Genomic DNA, 18520 nt, shown 5'->3' with positions numbered 1-18520 from the left:
TGTAAAGAAATTTGAATTAAAAAAGAAGACACAAGATGGAGCTCTGGGGTGGGATGTAACAGTGCCCAATAAAGCGGGAGGATGAGGGTTATAGTACAGTGGTGGTAGCTACTCAGGGATTGTAGTTCAAAAGTTGCTTCTTGTGAAACCAGCCCAACATAACCAAATGCATTCTGCTTCTGGATGATTTAACACTGTTTTGTTACCAGTTGATGAGATTTTGAAGCTCTTCTCTTGCCTCAGCTTCTTTGTCTAAAGAAATTTCATCATTACCCATTTGGCAGACTTGAGCTCTTCAGCTTCTTCAGACAGAATGATGCATGTTATATTTATAGAATATCCTGTGGATCTCTTTCTGTTGTGTATTAACCTATGTAAGATGACTTGAACGAAAAGCAGAGAACCAGGTTCCTGCTGGCTTCTGGTTCTGACTACCCTTGAGCACACCATGTCGTGTTTCTTCTCACCTTTCCTAACTGCATGATTGTCTCAGGAATCTCAAGGATAAATGTTCAAGAAGCTTGGAAAGAAAAGGCTAATAGTGGTTAAAGAAATATAAAACTACCCTTCTTGAACTTTTTCCTGCATGTATGCAGCCACCTCGAATGACCGCTTGATTTGAATGAAGGTCTTGGTTTCTGTCCCAGGGTAAATATTGGGAAAAGCCTCCATTTTCTGTTTGGTTGTGTGAAGTCTGTTGGGTTTGCAGTGCACAGAAGCAACGTCTGCAGCTGCCAGCTCCTGCGTAGTCACAGCTCACAGGCTGTTAATGCTGCTGAGAGTCTGTAACCACGGGGAGGACGTGGATGGCCAGCAAATCCAAGAGCATGAATGAACAGTAGCTGTTATTTGGCTGCTCTTTAGGCCAACCATCAATTTCTCTCATGGAACCATGGGTTAGGAAAAATGGCTCCAGGCTCTAGGAATGAGGCCAGACTAGGAATTCCATCTTTATTCCTCACGTGTTCAAGGAAGGATAGTGTGTTGAGTAGACAGATGTGATGTAGCACACTATAGCATCTTGCAGCTACAGTGTGTACTTCAATGTATTTGAGTGTTGGTATTATAGCAATATGTTACAGAAACAGGGCAGAAGTTGAATGTCTTGCATCCAGGTCTGCAAGGAGAAAACACAACTACATCTTGGTGTGTCTGTTACTTTTATTTATAATAAACATAGCACCATTAGATGAATACCTCTTCTGGTGATGGCATTTAGATTGTCTGCTGTGGCTCCTTTCCTCTGCTCTGAGCACTTAAAGTGACAATTTATAATCTGCTGCTTCCTATTACACTTAAATGAGCAGTTCCTTTGTAAATTTTCAGGCTACTGTCTCAGGTGGGAGACTTAGAGAACTGCAAATCGAGGCTTGATGTCTTTGGGAACAAAAAAACCCCAACAACAACAACAAAATCAGTTGACTGTTTCTAGACAAATATCAAACTATGGTATTTATTGCCAGAGAAGTAGCAAGTGCATAATTACATTACAGAGGAAGCTTGTTCTTTCCACTTGGCGTGCAGCTGGAGCAGGCACTGGTTGCCACAGCAACAGGGAGATGGCTAAATATAGCCTCCCTGGCGCTGGACCACTTAAGGTAGAATGATGGGGAGGTGTGAGGGTGTGGGCCTGGCTCTCTTCATCTTGACCAACTTCTTTTTTTTTGGAGTGCAGAGTTGAGTTGTGCAGAGCAAGATTTTCTTTCTCCTGTGCTGATGCTCACATAGTTCTTCAGATCCCTCCCTAGAAATGTTTCTTCTGCAATTCCTCTAAGAAGCAAAACTGCAATTGGAGCAATGGGAAGCGATCCCCCTATGTGCACGCTTCTCTGTTTCCTTTTAGCTGTAGGTTTTAAGTTAGGAGCTCTTAAGGCTAGGACTGGTTTCTTCAGGAAGAAGAAAATCCAAACCACAAACCCCCAGTGCTGGCATTGATTTGCATCAAAGAGACCAGTACATGGAGCTTCTGCAAGGGGGTGCTATTAATTTGTTCTGTTTACAAGAGAGCTTTCGTCACTGAGTCCCACTGTGCCTAGATGATAGTGGCTGTTGCTGGAGAGTTGCAGTCTAGCCAGGTGCTGAGACCTGTGCTGCACAGCCTGGATGCTCAACCTCTAGCCTGAAGCCTCAGCTTGTTTTGTAAGTGTGAGGCTCATGTTTATCCATCTAAATCGTTACCACTTCTTGAATCCTGTTAAGCTTTTGTCCTCAATGAAGTTTTGTGGCAAGTACTCCTGTAGTCTCAATATGGGAAAGGCACTTCCTTTTATCAGATCTAAGTTTCAGTCTTTCATTTAAATAAATGCCATCTTTCTTTTGTATTCTGAGAGGATAAATCAAGATCTTGATCTTTGTCATTCATTAGTCTGTATACTCTTATCGTGGCTGCTCTTAATAGTCTCTTAAATAGCTAAATTGAACCAATCTTTTCACCTCATCGATGCATCGGGCTTTTTTTTAAGTCATCAGGTTCTTAATATTTTTATCCTATATTTGGAGGGATAAAATTGTGCCATAGACTGTAGTACAAGGATTCAGTGGTGGTTGATCTGTCCCTGCCATTCCCGCCATCCTGTTCTTTTGTCTGGATTTGGTGACTGCTGCACAAGAGAAAACTCTCTGTGGACTTTGCTGGGGTTCCAGGGAGCAGGTAGCTGATTTAGTCCTGCAAGGTGATTAATTCACATTATTTTTTTTTTTATGCATTGTTGGTTTGGTTCAATACTGATTTTTTTTTCATCAGCTGTTCTGTAGTCTGTTCACATAGTCTGAGCTCTTCAAAAAGTTCCTGATAGTATTCCCCAATCTAGTAATCTGTTAAAAACGGCACGAATACTCATTTCACTGCTAATCCCCCTTTGAGCTCATGAATAAATATCACAAGCACCACCTGTCTTGATAGGAACAACTTCTGGCATCCGCTGTTAACCTTTTGCTGTCGTGAAAATTCATGATGAATTTGTGCTCTTACTTCCTTGATACTACATATTGTGACCCAAGTTACGACTTTATTTTACCAACCAAGCCTTGCAGATGACCCTGAAGGAAGGGACAGAGTTGTACCTTCAGCAAGCTTGCTTTTGATACAAAACTGTGAGGAGCAGCTGATACACCTGAAGACTGTGCTGCCGTTCAGTGAAACCTGAACGTGCCGGAGAGCTGGGCTGAGAGGAATTAAACAAAGCTCAACAAAGGCGAGTGTAGGGTGCACCTAGGGGGGAATAACACCATGCACCAGTACAGGTCAGGGCTTGCCCTGCTGGGAAACAGCTCTGCGGAGAAGGACCTGAGAGTCCTGGTGAACAACAAGTTGTCTGTGAGCCAGAGTGTGCCTCACGGCCAAGGACAATGGTATTCTGGGGTGCATTAAGGAGAAAGTGGCAGCAGGTCGAGGGAGGTTAACCTCTCCTACTCTGCTTTGGCAAGACTACACCTGGAGTACTGTGTCCAGTGCTGGGATGCTTCTGGGACATGTCCAGACTCTTCTGAGTGATGCCCAATGGGCACAAACTGTAACACAGGAAGCTCCACTCTGAGGGTGGTAGAGCACTGGGACAGGCTGCCCAGAAAGGTTGTGGAGGCTCTTTCTCTGGAGGTATTCAGAAACCTCCTGGACGCCATCGTGTGCAGCCTGCGCTAGGTGAACCTGCTTCAAGCAGGACTAGATGATCTCAAGGTCGCTTCCAGACCCTGCTGTTCTGTGACTCTGTGACAGCTCCTGAAAATACAATGAACTTGGGCAAAAATGTTTGAAATCCGGACTGACTGCAATGACTCGATTCTGTCACGTTGGCCATCTCATTTCTAGAGGTGGATCAATCACAGATTGAATTTGTACGTTTATCGTGGCAGAAGCTGTGTTGGTTTGAATCTGTTGTCACCATATTCAAAGTTAACATGGTTTAAATTCTTAATGGTCACTTAAACCCAACTGTTTGTTCTTAAGATGGTGATGTAAATCATTGTGGCAGCAGCAGTGCAGGGACACAGGTGAACAAATATGATGAGAAACTCATACGTGAATCTGCAGGAGTTGCGCTGCGTAGTGCCTACTACCTGTGTGCAGTTCTCATTCTGCACCAAACTCAGCACACTCAGTATGTTCAGGTAGACTGGTTTGCCTTTACTACAGGGTAAGAAGCCCAGAGATGCATGTTTCACTGTGTTGGACTGTCGGTAGCACCTTCTGACAGCATACTTGCCTTAGTTTGCCTGAAGCTTTTAAAACTAATGTTTCTTTCTACCCGTGCCTGGGTTTGTAAGTGAAACTAGTCTCAGAAATAGACATGCTCAAAATAGTCATCCACTTAGTCTCCTCCATACTACGTTAAAAATACTCTGTATTTGAGCAGTAGATTCAGGTATCTCCTATCTTGAACACCCATCATGAAATAACACTTAGAAGGTGAAAGGGGTTATCACAGTGCAAAATATACTACAAACTTGTGTTGCTATTTCTGCCACCCTAGGCTAAGATTTAGACATGTCAGGTTCACTGACCAAGTTTGGCACAGTCTAGCCCTCTGTGTGCATGTGTACGTACATGTGTACATATGGATGGAGCTTAATTCTCCTGCTGTATTGACCTCGGAGTTATTCCTGATTTATACCAGCTGCTTGAATACTGATGTTGTCCCCAGTTATTAGTAAATTTCAATTTAGGACTTTGCTGGGGTTTTTAAACAGGTCTTAATCATAGTTGCATCTTACAGGTTTTCTTTAGACTTGTAATGTTGTGAAATGTGAATGATGTTCCTTTATTCCATGGTAATATATCTTCGCTGCCTTTCAGATCGAAGGGGGTGATCCTAAATATCTCCTCAGCTGCTGGGATGTATCCAACTCCACTGCTGACTCTCTATTCCGCAACCAAGGTAAGTGTTCTTTTCCACACCGAAATCAAGTGTCAGACATGAGCCAACAAATGTTGTGGTGTCCATCTAGTGGTGCTTTTGTGAACTAAAAGTAGGGAATTTATAACTTAAATTTTTCCAGTAGGGGAAGCTGGAAGGTCAAGAGAAAAATAAGTGCAAGTGTTTGCTGGTTTGGAAACAAGTATTTTATACGTTTCATCATGCTGTCTACTTTTGTATGGAAAAAGATACTCGTGTATCAAGCAAGCTTAGTGTGAGGTTGAGAAAGGGCATCAACCAAGTTTAATACACGTCTGTATTTTGACTTTGAAACCTTTTACCCTGTCTTACTGAAGATCAGTATCTTCAATATATAAGTAGATATATTTATTTCAGTAGGACTCTTCTCATGCTTGCTGGAAGCAAATAGTTGTCCTCTTACAACTCGCCCTAAGTTTAGCCTTCCAGGTAAGAGGAAGGGTAGAGCTCTAGGGCCTCAACAATACTAAATAGTCAAGTTCCCTTGGTCTGCTGACCATACATCCTGCTAACGTTACCCAGCATCTTCTCCCACTTCTTGCAGTGAGTGGCCTATTTGTCTATCTTCTCCCTGACAGCCACCATAAATTCCAGGTTGTTTGCAGAAGGGCTGCTGCTCAACCTAAGTTAAGGCATGGTGTTGTCCCACTCTGTATGCAGAACTTTGCACTTCACACTGTGCCAGCTGAGAAATCTCATGGTGTTCAACAGCTGTAAAGATTATTGGGGTGTCTCTAGACTGGAGGTGTTGTGTCATCTGCAGATTTGCTGAGAGTATGCTCTGTGTCATCATCCAGGTTGCTGATACGAGATCTGTATGGTTCTTTGCTTGTTGTCAGCCAGATGTCAAGCTATTAATCATGGCCCTTTGAGCCTGGTGGTCCAGCCAATTTTCAGTCTGGCCAGCAGTTTGTCCTTTTGGCCCCTAACTGCTTGAATTCCAAATGAGAATGCTGCAGAAGGTGGTGTAAAAGGATTTACTGAAGTGCAAATATATCTGTAGATGAGGAAAAGAGCTAGTCTACTCCATTGTAGAAAGCAATTTAGTTGGTCAAACGTGATTTGCTGTTGGTAGATCTGTGTTGACTGTTTCTGATTTATTTTCTTGTCCCCTATGTGCCTGGAAATGAATACCAAGAGGAGGGCTCCACGATCTTTCCACAAACTGAGTTAAAACTACAGGATCATTCTTGCTTTTTCAAGGAGGGATGCATTAGGCCTCTTCCAGTTGCCAAAGACCTCCCCTAGTTCCCACAGTTTTTCAGATATTGTGGACAGCAGACTTGTATACAGATGGATAAGTTCTTCTGGCACTCTTGAGTGCATTCATGGATTTGAAGACATCCAGCTTTGCTTAATAGTCCCTAAATTGTTGCTGCCTCTGCCTGTCCATTTCATTAAACAAAGCTTGTGGGTACAGAAGCACGTGAGCAGGCTTTGGCTATGCACAGGCAAGACAAGTGGTGAACACCTTAACCTTTTTCTGACCTTTATTTCTGGGTTGTCTCCCTCATCCATGAACAGATTCCTGTTTTGCTGAAATTCTTGTAGAAACTAGTGTGCCTGTAGGATTCTGTACTGCTACCCTTATTGTCTTTACTGCTAGCCTTCTCCTAGCTTGTTCCTAAAGGAGATAAATATCCTAAATAATGTTTTGTTTCTCCTTTGTTGCTCCTTGTTTCTGTCTCTCATGTGCCCATTTTTAGTTCATCAAGAAGCTCCCCACTTGGCCAAACACTCCTTTTACTGGACCTTCCAGTCTTCCTTCACAAGAGGCTGGTTTATTTTACCAGTTCCTAAGTTTCTACTCTTGATCTACATTTCATGTTAAACTTACCTGCTTTGGTTTGTCATCGGGTCACTTTTGTCCTTCTGCAGCTGGTCTTCTCCACCCACCCTCCCCAAGATAATTACAGGGGCTTGGAAAATGTTCTCCTAAGAGATCTCCAGTTAACTCTGTAAAGACAGAATACAGGTGTGCACTATGGAACTAAATGCAAGAGACGTTGACATGGGAATTGATGCAGTATAGTCCTACAGCTTTTTGAGGTGCACCTGGTAATTACCTTAAATACCTCAAGGATTTCAGAGCCTAAGCAGAACCTTGACAGGATGGAGAAACCTTCAGGAGTGTCACTCAGGACAGAACACATCTGTTCTAGAGTCTTGAGTAACATCTTCATATATCCAGAAAGATCCGATGTGCACCGGTTTATGCCTGTTAAAGGAGGGAATATTTAAGTTTAGAAATGATGAAAGCCTGAATTACTTTTTGCTGATGAAATTTGCTCTTGAAATAGCTGCTTCCTGAGAGCACAGTTCTTTGCTTTAATACGAAAGGTCACTTTTGTTATGGCAGTGCCTTCAGCTTTATGGACTGAATTGAGCTTCTGATTGTAGTGATAATATGCCTAACCCCACTTTGGTTAGTCTTTTTTCAACAAGAATCTCAAATGTTTCCTCCCAGCCCACTAAGAAACTCGATGACAAGTTAAGGAATCTGCCTATTCTCAGCACTGCTCATCTTCTACAATGGCAGGATTAGTAAGCATGGAAGTGACTCCCCCTAATGTAGCTATCAAAAGACTCTATCTGCAATTTCATCGATGTGGTTTTTTTATCCACATCTATATAGAGGTGGCTTAAAGCATAGTATCCTTCAGGTCTGAGTCAATGGCTTTGGCTAATTATCAGGAACACCCCAACTCTCTAAACTTCCTGTGGAGAATCCCTTATTTTACAATGGAATGAGACGGTAATAAAGGAGTCATAGTCCTGTTTCTGACAGGCTTATTTGTCTACCTCTCTGAGAAGTAAAATAAGATTCTTATTTTTTTTTTCCTCTGTCACGTCTTTAGTATTTGGGTTTTGTTACCGGATGTCCAAGGAGGAGTTGTTTTCTTAATGAAGTATCTATCTGTTTATTTGGGTGATGCTTAATTAGACAATGTTCTTGAGACTGCTTTAAGTTAAAGGCTGCTGAGCATCTGGAGGTAGAAACCCCACCTTGTCTTGAAATAAATTCTTAAAGAAGAAAAACTCCCAAGTTTATTTGGATACTGGAAGTTGATTTTTCTCATGTAAAATGAACAGTCTCTTTATTGCAAGCTCTCTGCAACCAGTAGAGATGATGACAGTCTCTTTATACTGTCTTTCCATATTTGAAGCAGTAACTGATTTCAGGAGTCTCTCATGTCGAAGTAGTTCAAAATTTGAATGATCAAAGCCCTTTGATTAACACAATACAGTTTTGTATTTATTTTTAATAGATTATTGATACACTCTGTGCAGTTACCACACATACATCTGGCAGCCGCGCTCAGGGACTGCACTGAACTATTTGCATGTCTGTGCAAGTGCCTTATTGTTGCAATAGCTTGACTGGCTCACTTGAATCATTGCTGCTAGGCCTCCTTTCCAGGGACTTGTTGGATCCTGGATTTCGTTAAGAACTTACACTTGGAGGTGAAGGAGAAAGAAAGAACAATTGGACAGAATATAAGCGCTTTTTTTTGGTGTAATGAGCGTACTTGTAGCTTGTATGTGCAACTCAGAGGTGAGGAATGAAAGAACCTGGCTGCCACACAGCAAAATCGAGTTTTCTTTCAGATCTTGTGTACACTCAGAAAACTGTTCATGGGTAGCATGTCCCAGTAGCATGGGAGTGTTTCTTTTTCCTGCACGGGCTGAATTCAGCAGTATGACATTAACAGGAAAGACACTGGGCACTGCAAACATTAAGCTCTGGTTTCACTTGATCTACTGGTGATGGTCAGCAAAGGAAGACTGTAAAGAGAGTTAAATACTAAAGCTCTGCCATTTTGTTTTGAAGCTGGTCTGAAGCAATTGCTTCTTAAATATGTGAATTGATTTATTCAGTATTTATTTTAGCTTTAAGCACAGATAAGAAGGTACTCCATTCATCCTACTTGGCTGCATTGCTTAATTAAAACAAGAAACCACAGCAGAACCTGGTGTTTTGTCTCACTGGACTGCAGGAAACAAGAGTGGAAAGATGGTTTAGAAGAACTCCAGGAGGGGATTGTAAACTGGTTTGAACTGCTGAGTAGCCTTGTGTTGTTAGGACAATTGTTTCTCAGCATGGTTATGGAGGCAGCTGTATGAGATGTGAGGGCATCTTGAAGGCAGGTACTAGCATCCACCTTTTAAGCTTTTTTTCACTTCTTTCTTTAAACTTTTAGTCTTGGAATTTTTAAAACTTCCAGAAGTTGGGAAGAGAATCTGTAGCAGTAGACTTTTGGACTAGGAAACAGTATCACTGTCACTGGCATTTTAGAAGCATGAAGGCAGAAGACAAAGCATAAATTTTGTGTCTTAAAAGCCATGTGCAGAAAGAAATATACTTAAACCACTCCTTTTTAAAAAGAAGTCTAATGAGATGACATTAGTAGTGAACAATGAACATGCAAAGTCTTATTTCGTGAACTAGGCTTTACATACCAAATCTAGCTCCTTTTCCTTCTGAACTGAAAAGGGTTTTGTTTAGAGTGAGTCTCACTTCTGTAGAAATGCTTTGTAAGCATTAGGGTTTCTATTCAGATGGCATTGCTCTAATATGCAAAGTTTCTTTGAAAACCTAAGATTTTTCACTTTGAAAACAGGAACTATATAAATAGCAATTCCGATATGCTTACAAAAACCTGCCAACTATAGTTTCCATTTTAATGCTTAGCATGCTGCCTGTTTCCCTTTTCTTCTCTCTAGGCTTTTATGGATTACTTCTCCCGCAGCCTCCATGCAGAATACAAGAGCAAGGGCATCATTGTGCAGGTGAGTAGAGTTTGTTTCATGTAAGTGTGGTTACCACAGCAACATGGGTGCCTTGGTAACAAAGGGGAATCAGCGTTTTCTCTTATTCATGAATATGTGACACAGATTAAAGATAAGAATTTCCTTTGATCCCATTAGCAGCTTGCTTAAGTTGCCCTGAAACAACAGCAAACATGGGTGGTGTGCTTTGGGGTTTTCATGGGTTTGATTTTGGGGGTTTTTTCCTCTTTGTTGAGGGTTTTTACCTTAGCTGATGGTAGAAATTTAAAAGAAATTAAAACTTCAAGTATAAAATACTCCATAAAACTCTGTGCAACTCTGTAAAAATTCATCTCTGTACTTTATCTGCTGGAATGCACTTTTGGAGTGTGCGTGTACAGCGATCTGGGGGTAACTGCTCCAGAGACTCAGGCAGCAACAGTCCATTCCCTGCATGTTTGTGAATCAACTGCTAGTGGAAGAACAAACAAAAGCCTCAAAGACCCTTTCTATATAAGAGACTGATTTAATTTTCTTAATGAGACCTGCTTCCCCCCCCAACTTGTTTACCTTTCATGGGTTTAATTATTTTTGATGGGGCATAAAAGCAAACTGATCCAGGCTCACACAGCTTTATGGGATTTTGCTTTAGTATCACTTCTTGCATACTCTTAGTGTTTGCTTCCAAAACGTAGCTGGAATTTCCAGTTGTTCGTTCCTTAGTGTGCCTGTTGCTGCCCAGTTTGGTAAAGTTGGTACCAGATCTTACCTGTACTGAGAAGACACTGCTGTGTCTTTAATTCAGCGAGGAGTCTTCTTGCAGACAGGATTGGCCTGTGTCCATGTCTGTCATTCTCCTGTTCCATATGGTGGTTCTCAAAACCATCTGAACTCCAAAAGCACTATGAGGAGTAAGGCACAAAGTCACCAACCTTGTTTGTGTAGTCACTAAGCATGCAAGTGTAGTTTCTGTTACTGGCTAAAACCATAGAGGAATTGTTACCAATTTAAGCCTGTGTTACCTTGTTGATGCACTACGTATTTTTCCCTTAAGTGTATTTAGGAAAACAAGAACTTTGCACCAGAAGTGTCCTGCAGTTGAATATCCAGGTGTTTAGTCCCAGATGTTTGGTATAATGTCCTGTCCCAGTTCCTGAGAGAAGGTTGTGTTAAGAAAAAAGGCAATTGCTGGGTGACCACTTCTCATGCAGTCACTGACCTCATTTAAACCTAGATTTAAGCCTTACACTAAACATCTTAAGGGATGCTTTTTACTTGGGGTATTTTGGCAGCAGACAGGAAGCTACCAAAGGTGATCTCTGAAAGCATTTGAACTAATTCTGTCACAGACCTTCTCTGGGACATACTAGGTGACGTGAGTTTTATGCTGGTGACAGACTATAACTTGCCATAGAGCTCCCAATGCCTAACTTCTACTCAGAGAATTTGATGCTTGTGCACTCTAGGATGCACCTTCAGCTAAACCAGTGTGCAGGATGCTTAAAAAGGCAGCACTGAACAGGTGCATGTTCAGCATGTGGGGTGGTTTGTGTGGGCTCTCACTTCTTGAAGTGGGTTAAGCTGGAGCACCTCTTAGTAACAAGGAGACATATAATACTTTCTTACCTTTCCCTGGCTTCAGCCCCAAACTGTCCAGCAATGGGTCAGTTTTTACCATACTGCAAATACTTAGGGATTTCTTTTAACTTTTACCCTTCTATATTATTTACATCTGTCCTGTGGGTTTCAAGTTGTATTATTTGAGGATTTAGCTTTATTATCAGACAGCTCTTCTCCTGATTGGCTTCATCTATAAGCAATGTGGCTTTCTTAATCTGCGGTCACATTCTCCAAATGGGACTGAAGAAACTGGTAGAGTAGTTCTTTTCTAAATCAATGATATGAAATCTTAGGACTTCTTTCCTGCTCAAGCCTACCCACAATCCCTGTGAGGCACGGGCTCCTTCAGCACGCAGCTCTACTGGCAGTGGAGCTGGTTGTGATTTGTGTGCGTGTGCTGAGGTACATTGTCTAGCCTCTCTTTTTTTTCTGCTGCTTTCATAGGTAAAGCTGTTGATTGTTACCTCAGTGTGAGTATTTAGAGACAGGTGCTTGCAGAAGTGTTACATCTTAGATTGGATATGAGGAAAAAATGTCTTGGGTGAAAGAGTTGTCAATCATTGGACAGGCTGCCCAGGGAGGTGGTTGAGTCACCACCCCTAAAGGAATTTGAGACACATAGGTGTGGGCATGGGTTAGTGGTTGGACTTGGCAGTGATAAGCTAGCAGTTGGAGTTTATCCTCTTAAAGGTGTTTTCCAACCAAAACAATTCTGTGAATCTATAATCTTTGAGATGCGTTTATCCTGTGTGCATTTGTAACCAGACAGTCTCCTCTTCCCCGGATTCTGTTCAAGCTGTACTCTGTCAGTTTGAGAGGAAAGGAAAGGAGGAGTGGGTATTGCTCATTTAGGACTACAGAGTACCAGTTGAAACAGTAAACCTGGTAACTCGTGTTTGGCCGAAGGCATTAAACAGATAGGATGGGAAAGATTTTCTAGCTTTTGGATTTGGAAAAGCTAGAAAATAAGTTTTTGGTGTCTTTACGCTCGTAACACTATAAACAAATGAAGAGTTAAATCTGTCTTTCTGTAGCAACAGTTTTGTTTTGCTGTACAAAACAGGTTTTGGTAAGCTGTCCTTTTGTAACGTGCATCAGCCAAGGGTACTGAATTCCTGACAGCACTGCTTTTTTGCCCCTAAATGTAGAGAGTGAACTGCCATTCTCAGTTATGTGGGCCTGATGACCAATAGCTGTCACAGCTTCCATTTGTTATGCTAATTTTATTGCAGTCCATGTCCTTGTGGTCTTGTTTCAGCCTAAGTCACTATAAACTACTGATGAAAATTACCAGGACTGTCCTGTAAAGACTAGCTAATGTATCTTCAAGCTCTTTGGAAGTCTGTGTCTCCCCTAGATTCTCTGAAGTTGATCTCTGCCCTTCAGTACTTTTAATTCCAGATTTGCACTTAATTGTGATCACCATTTAAAAGAGCTGACTTTCACCGTGCCAGTGCCTGCAGAGTACCACTGCATGAAGAGCAGAAACATGGCACAGGTTGTATTTTAACCAGTTTCTGAACTTCACCTGAGGCCTGTCAGCTCTGCTGTAGTGAACTGCCTTCTCTGTGGAAGCTGAGCTTGGATAGCACGCAGCACTCTTGCAATGCAGAGGTCTCTCTGGCTGACAGGCCTCTTCCTTTTACAGAAGCAGCACAGTAAGAGCACAGGGTAAAATTCTCTGTGTGCATGTTTCAGGCAGTATCAGCGTTTTCCCTCTATACTTCATTACCCTCCATAGGCAAAGTGGAATAGTGAAAACTTCCACCCCCTGTTTCCCTCTACTGTATCTACCATATAAAACACCAGATCACAGGATCATGGAAGCGTTTGTTTGAAGGGATGTCCAGGAAGTTTTCTAGCCTAACCTCCTGCTCTCCCAGTGTTAGCAGTGGGATTGCTGCTGACATAAGGCCATGGGCTTTAGACAGCCAAATCTTAAAAACCTTCAAGGGCAGGGATACTGTGACCTCCTTGTTAGTGTTGTGCTTCTCTCCTAGCAAACAGCTTTCTCCTTAGTGTCCAGTCTGAAAGCTCACAGCCAGAATCGATGGTTTTGCCTCTTCATGTTTTATCTGGCACTACCACAAAGAGCTTGGCTCTCACCTTCCAAACTATCTTAAGTAACTCTAGGCAGGTATTAGGCCACCACCAGCCTCCTTTTAACCATACTGAACAAGCCTGGAGCTCTCCAGGTGCTCACAAATCGCCAGACTAATGGCATTGGCTTCCTCCAAAGCTTTTTAGCTTGTTTTTTTCACTTTCTTACAGGCCAACTTTGGTTACTGCAATTCTTCCATTTCCCCTCATGTCCCACACCCTCTTTTTACCCATAGAGAAATGGAGAGAGACTTCAAGTCTTTTTTCTTTTTAAATTAGGGGAAAAAAAGTGATAAAATAGTGGAAACTCTTGTGGCTTTTGGGAGAGAGGGGGGCTTATTTCCATGCGAATGTAGCATATTTAGTAGAGGGTTCTGTTCAGGACTGGAGCTCAGTCCTTGCATCCGTACAAGACTCAAGACCCCAGTGCCAAGTGCTGGCCAGTTTTAACAAGCATCAGGTCTGTAAGCACTAGCAAATGTTTTAAGAGAACAAGAGGCATCGTATTGACGTGAGCTAATTTTAAGGCACATTTTGAAACTGGAGAGCAGGCTAGGCTTTGTGTGGATAAAGACAAGGAATTTTCTATATGGTTCCTTGCCCAGTTAGTGTGGGTTTCGATCTGCCTCTCTGCAGAATGCTAGAGGGCTTTAGGCAGTGAAAAATACATTTTTTGATTACTCATGCCAGTTTTAGATAAAGTTCATGGATGCCCAAGATACTTGTGGGCAGGAAGAAGAGGGGAGAAAATAACTTAAAGCAACAGGTTTCTTCATAGCTGTTAAAATATAACAGAGTTAATGGAAGGCTGGCAAATCTTACCTTTCTGGAAATAAATACCCCTCTCTCTGTTTTCTAGAGAATGTTTGGGAGGAAAAAATTGTTTTTTCATTGAGTGTAATCCCATGCTTGTGTGTGCCCTGAAGTCTCAGGATCAATAACTAACAAGTAGTGCTACTGTGTGCTTGCTTTTTTCAAGTATCCTCATGTGCAATTGTTTGCCCCTTCATGCTATCCAGTGGCTTAACTGGGTAGTGCAGTTCACTTACAAAGTCAGTTTGGAGCCGAGGAAGGCAGAAAATAAATCTTAACTGAAATCATGGTGTGGGGATGTTGCAGAGGTAATTTGGTGCTGTAGAAGCAGCTTAGAATTGTTTTCCTTTGTTGCAAACACAAAACTAGAGATTCAGTGAAACGTAATCTGAAAAATGGATGAGGCTCATGCTCAGAGCTGGAGCCAGGTACCTATGCTGTTATGGGAACAGAGTGAGGAGTTTTGTTCTCCAAGCATTTGTATAGCTTTTGGCATCTCTAAAGGTGATGGTAACTGCTTACACTAATGAAATTCAGATTTCTTTTTTCCTCTCCATTTGAAAGTGGATTCATGCAGTGCATTTCTTGAGTCCTGGTTATAGAGAGAGGTGCACAGTTTTAATGTTCTACGGCGAAGGAATGAGCAGATGTACCCGTGCTTCCTGTTTGTGGTGGTCAGACTCCTGTTGGAATGTGCACAGCCATGGTGCAGGTGAACAGTCAGAGTTCAAGTGATCCTTTTCCCTCCGTGTTATGGTGCTGCACTTCTGAGAACATGATAGTAAAGTTCCTGAGGTTAAGCATGTGTGGTCATTGTTCTTTAAGAGTCTGACATAGGGAAGCAGGTTTCCAAACAAACTTGCCCAAATAGACTGAGTTTAGAAATGGTATTCTTGTTCCGAGACCCATGAAGGTGGATGCACACTTCGTAGTGCTGTAAAGGCACGTGAATCGCAGCACTCACCGACTGTACACATTGAAACACCAGTACAGCTACAGCCAGTTATAGGAGCTCCTTGTCAAAGTGGTGTTCCAACCTTACAAAGCCTGTGAGATCTGATACATCAATGTCTGAGTGGCTGTAGACCAGGGCATTTTGATTACTTTTTGTTTAGGGAGGCCTTGATTGAGGACAAGTTGAAAGGAATGCCAGAGCCACGACTATATGGGACAAGGTGGTTGCTTCCTGCTGTGCAAGTGTATGTGCATTTCACTTTTCCAGTGGCATGAGCTGGGAATAAGTGGAATGTGTGGTTTTGGATCCTCCAAGTTTATCTCGCCTCACCACAGACATGCCTTTATGGTACCAGTGTCTGTGAATCAGATACTCAGGCTGCTTCCTCTTGCTTTTCCATTATGGCCAGGTAGTTCTGAGACCCACCATTGCTTTTTGTTTCTTCCAAACACTGCTGTAAAAGCTCTCTAGCAGGGCTTTGCTTCTTGATCCATCCTTCTCTCCTGATACCTTCTCCATCCTCCGAGGACTCCTGTGGAGTTGCAAGCTCAACATTCCAAGTCTCCTGACATTCCCTTTCCTCCTTCTCCCTCCTGTCTCTGTTTCTCTCTGTACAGGTGCCAGGCTGTAATTGAGCTGTATTCAAGTATAAAGTCCCCCTGTCTTGGGCTCTTCACCTCCTTCCCAACCAAGCATTGGGGGTTTGCTACAGAGAAGCAGAAAGGCTGCGGCATTCTCTGTTAAACAGCTGGAATGAAGTTTTGCACACTCAGATTTTAAGAAAGACTTTTCAACTATACGCTTGCAAGAGTAGTTATTCTAGGGCCCCAACTGTGGATGCTGACTGTCAACAGATCACTAAACTATTTACCCTTTAGACCCCAAATGTGGCCCACAGGGTGTTCGATGGAAAATGGTTTTGATACTGTACGTTGTGATCTTACGACCAGAATTGCAAGGAAGCCTAGCTTTAGCTAGAGTTTAGTGTGCACGTGGCCAAATTTCCCAGTTATTTGAGCTCCTTGATGGATCTGTAAGCTAATCCGAAAGCCTTCTCTGCTTAACATGCTCTTTCCTCCATGCAGAGTGTCCTGCCGTATTACGTGGCGACGAAAATGTCCAGAATCCGCAAGCCGACCTTTGATAAGCCCAGCCCTGAAACCTACGTCAGAGCTGCCCTGGGCACGGTGGGCCTGCAGGCCCAGACCAACGGCTGCCTACCCCATGCGCTCATGGTAAGTCGCCTTGGGAAGCACAAGGATCTGGGATGTTTTATGTGTTTATTATGGAAGAAAAGTAAAGAATAATTTTGAAAATTAAATATTTTTTGTTGTTCTTTCACTTCTGATGATGGCTTGTTAGTATTTGTGTGCTGGTAACTGTCAGGCCTCACTTAATACAGGCTTAAAGCTGAGACTTTCCCCTTTTTATTTTTTTTTTCTTTCTTTCTTAGGGATGGATGTTCTCTTTTCTGCCTACATCTGCTGCCATGAATTTACTCATAAAAACAAACAGACAAATACGGGCTCGTTATTTGAAAAAATTGAAGGAGAAGTAAGTCGGAGGCAAATCTGGAACTGGGAGCTCCCGCAGGTTCCACACCCAGGCTACAGCACCAAGTAGACCTAATGTTTTAAACATCTTCAATTGTAGGTATGCTTTCTAACAAGCAAAACAGTCTTGTTTGGAGGACACAGGTGAAACAAGACTGTTGACTTCTAATAGTGATTTAAAAATAGGCTTTATTTGTTTATAGATAGTATATGGGGGGGGGTAAGTGCTTTGGACTAAAATTGCATTGTGCTCTAAGAAGAACCTACATGGACTTGATGAGACGTTGTGCTGTTGAACAGCTTGGTCATGCAGTACCCATCACAGCTGTGTATTGTGTGTGTGGGTGAAGGGCAGAAAAACAGTAGTTTCCTTGTACTCCTGAATGGGTGGGAAGGGAACATCTTTATTTACAAAGGTAATTAGCACTGTTGACAGAGCATAACGTGTTCAGAGCTCAGGGTTTGGGTACTTGCAAGGATCCTGCATCGTCAGCCAGCTCATTAGTGTGCCCCGTTGCATGGTCCAGTGTGATTTTTTGGTTATTAACTTGGATGGGCCAAAAACCAAAATGAGTGTAATTGCTCTTCTATAAATATATACATAGAGTAACATTGCAAAAAGTATTTAAATTCTTGGTTCTTGAACATGGATTCTAACTTTTCAGTAATATGTAAACTTCATGATTTGTAATAACGTTTTTACAAGTTCAGTGCCTGCTCTTTGTAATAGGTGGTGATAACACAATGTAGATAAATGTCACGAGTTGTGTGTTCCGTCCCGGTCGCTGTGTAAAAGATTATGGGTGCTTTAAATGCAGAGCTTGAAATTAGTTACTCCTCTTGTTAGCAACCATGGTTAAATTATTTCTGAAGTATACATCGGTCTGTCTCTTGGGTGAGGCCCTTTCAAACGTGAATCCTGAATATTTGAGACAGCTTTAAAAATGAGAACCGGTAAACTTGCTTTATATGTGGAATAGTTTTAATCTGTGTTTTGTATTAACTGATTTCTTACATGGTCCTATTCCAAACCTGAGTGCTACCAGGCTGAAGTTACCCAACTTCAGGAGACATGGATCAAAGTATGACAAGTCTGCACTGCTGTTGTATTTACCTGCTCTTTAAACAAATATTATTATTATTATTATTTTTGTCTCTAACATTCCTTTTTATAAACAAAAATGTGCTGAAACTGACAAGGCAAGTCAAACTGCAAGCAGCTACCAATATTTTCTGTGTAGACTTCTTACTGTTAAAGAGTGGAGGTTGCTTTCTATCCTTGAAAGGACAATTTCAAGCTCTGGTTTTGAAGAAAGAGATGTTGTACTAAGACATGATTTGGGGCTAACATTTCTGTACATGAAAAAAAACCTGAATACCGATGCAATGGTGCTGATCAAATCTGAGATGCAGATCCTGTCCCATAGTTTTCTTAAATTTTTTGAAACAGGGATGGTGAAGTCCGTGGTATTAGTTCTGTAAGAGCACATGATTTGGTTTGCTCTGGAGCTGATCTGGAAGCATTGGATTAAACAATCTGTATGTTTTTGACTTCATAAAACAAATAAAATGGAATTTACTCTGAATCTTTGTTTTTTCCTTGAAATGTTTGTCTGTACATTTAAATGCCTGCTGGTCCTTTAATGTATATAATAATGCAGTGAAAATTACTGTACTTTTATGTGCCAAAACCAAGGCTTTTATTAATTTGTTTTCCTGACTGCTGGTGGTTTTACAGTGCTGATATTTTAAAATCACTGGAACGCCAAGGCTTAATTAGAACTGTTAATGCAGCTATAAATAAGAAATGGTTATTT

General features: G+C 41.8%; 1 protein-coding gene across 1 annotated transcript in view; it reads left to right on the top strand.

Annotated features, from left to right (window-relative positions):
* HSD17B12 (hydroxysteroid 17-beta dehydrogenase 12) overlaps positions 1-18289 on the top strand; it is a gene marked incomplete at its 5' end in the record, with an annotated part of 91227 nt that extends 72938 nt beyond the window's left edge. Inside the window, 4 exon segments of the mRNA XM_084263534.1 lie at positions 4793-4874; positions 9618-9683; positions 16236-16385; positions 16604-18289. Coding sequence (XP_084119660.1) covers positions 4793-4874; positions 9618-9683; positions 16236-16385; positions 16604-16708 — 403 coding nt within the window. The 3' untranslated portion in view covers positions 16709-18289.
* Between the last annotated feature and the right edge of the window lie 231 nt (positions 18290-18520).

This window comes from Gallinula chloropus (genome assembly GCF_964237585.1).
Source record: "Gallinula chloropus genome assembly, chromosome: 4".
Classification (NCBI taxonomy): domain Eukaryota; kingdom Metazoa; phylum Chordata; class Aves; order Gruiformes; family Rallidae; genus Gallinula; species Gallinula chloropus.
Note: the sequence above shows the minus strand (reverse complement) of the source record. Positions and strands in the feature narration are given on the sequence as shown.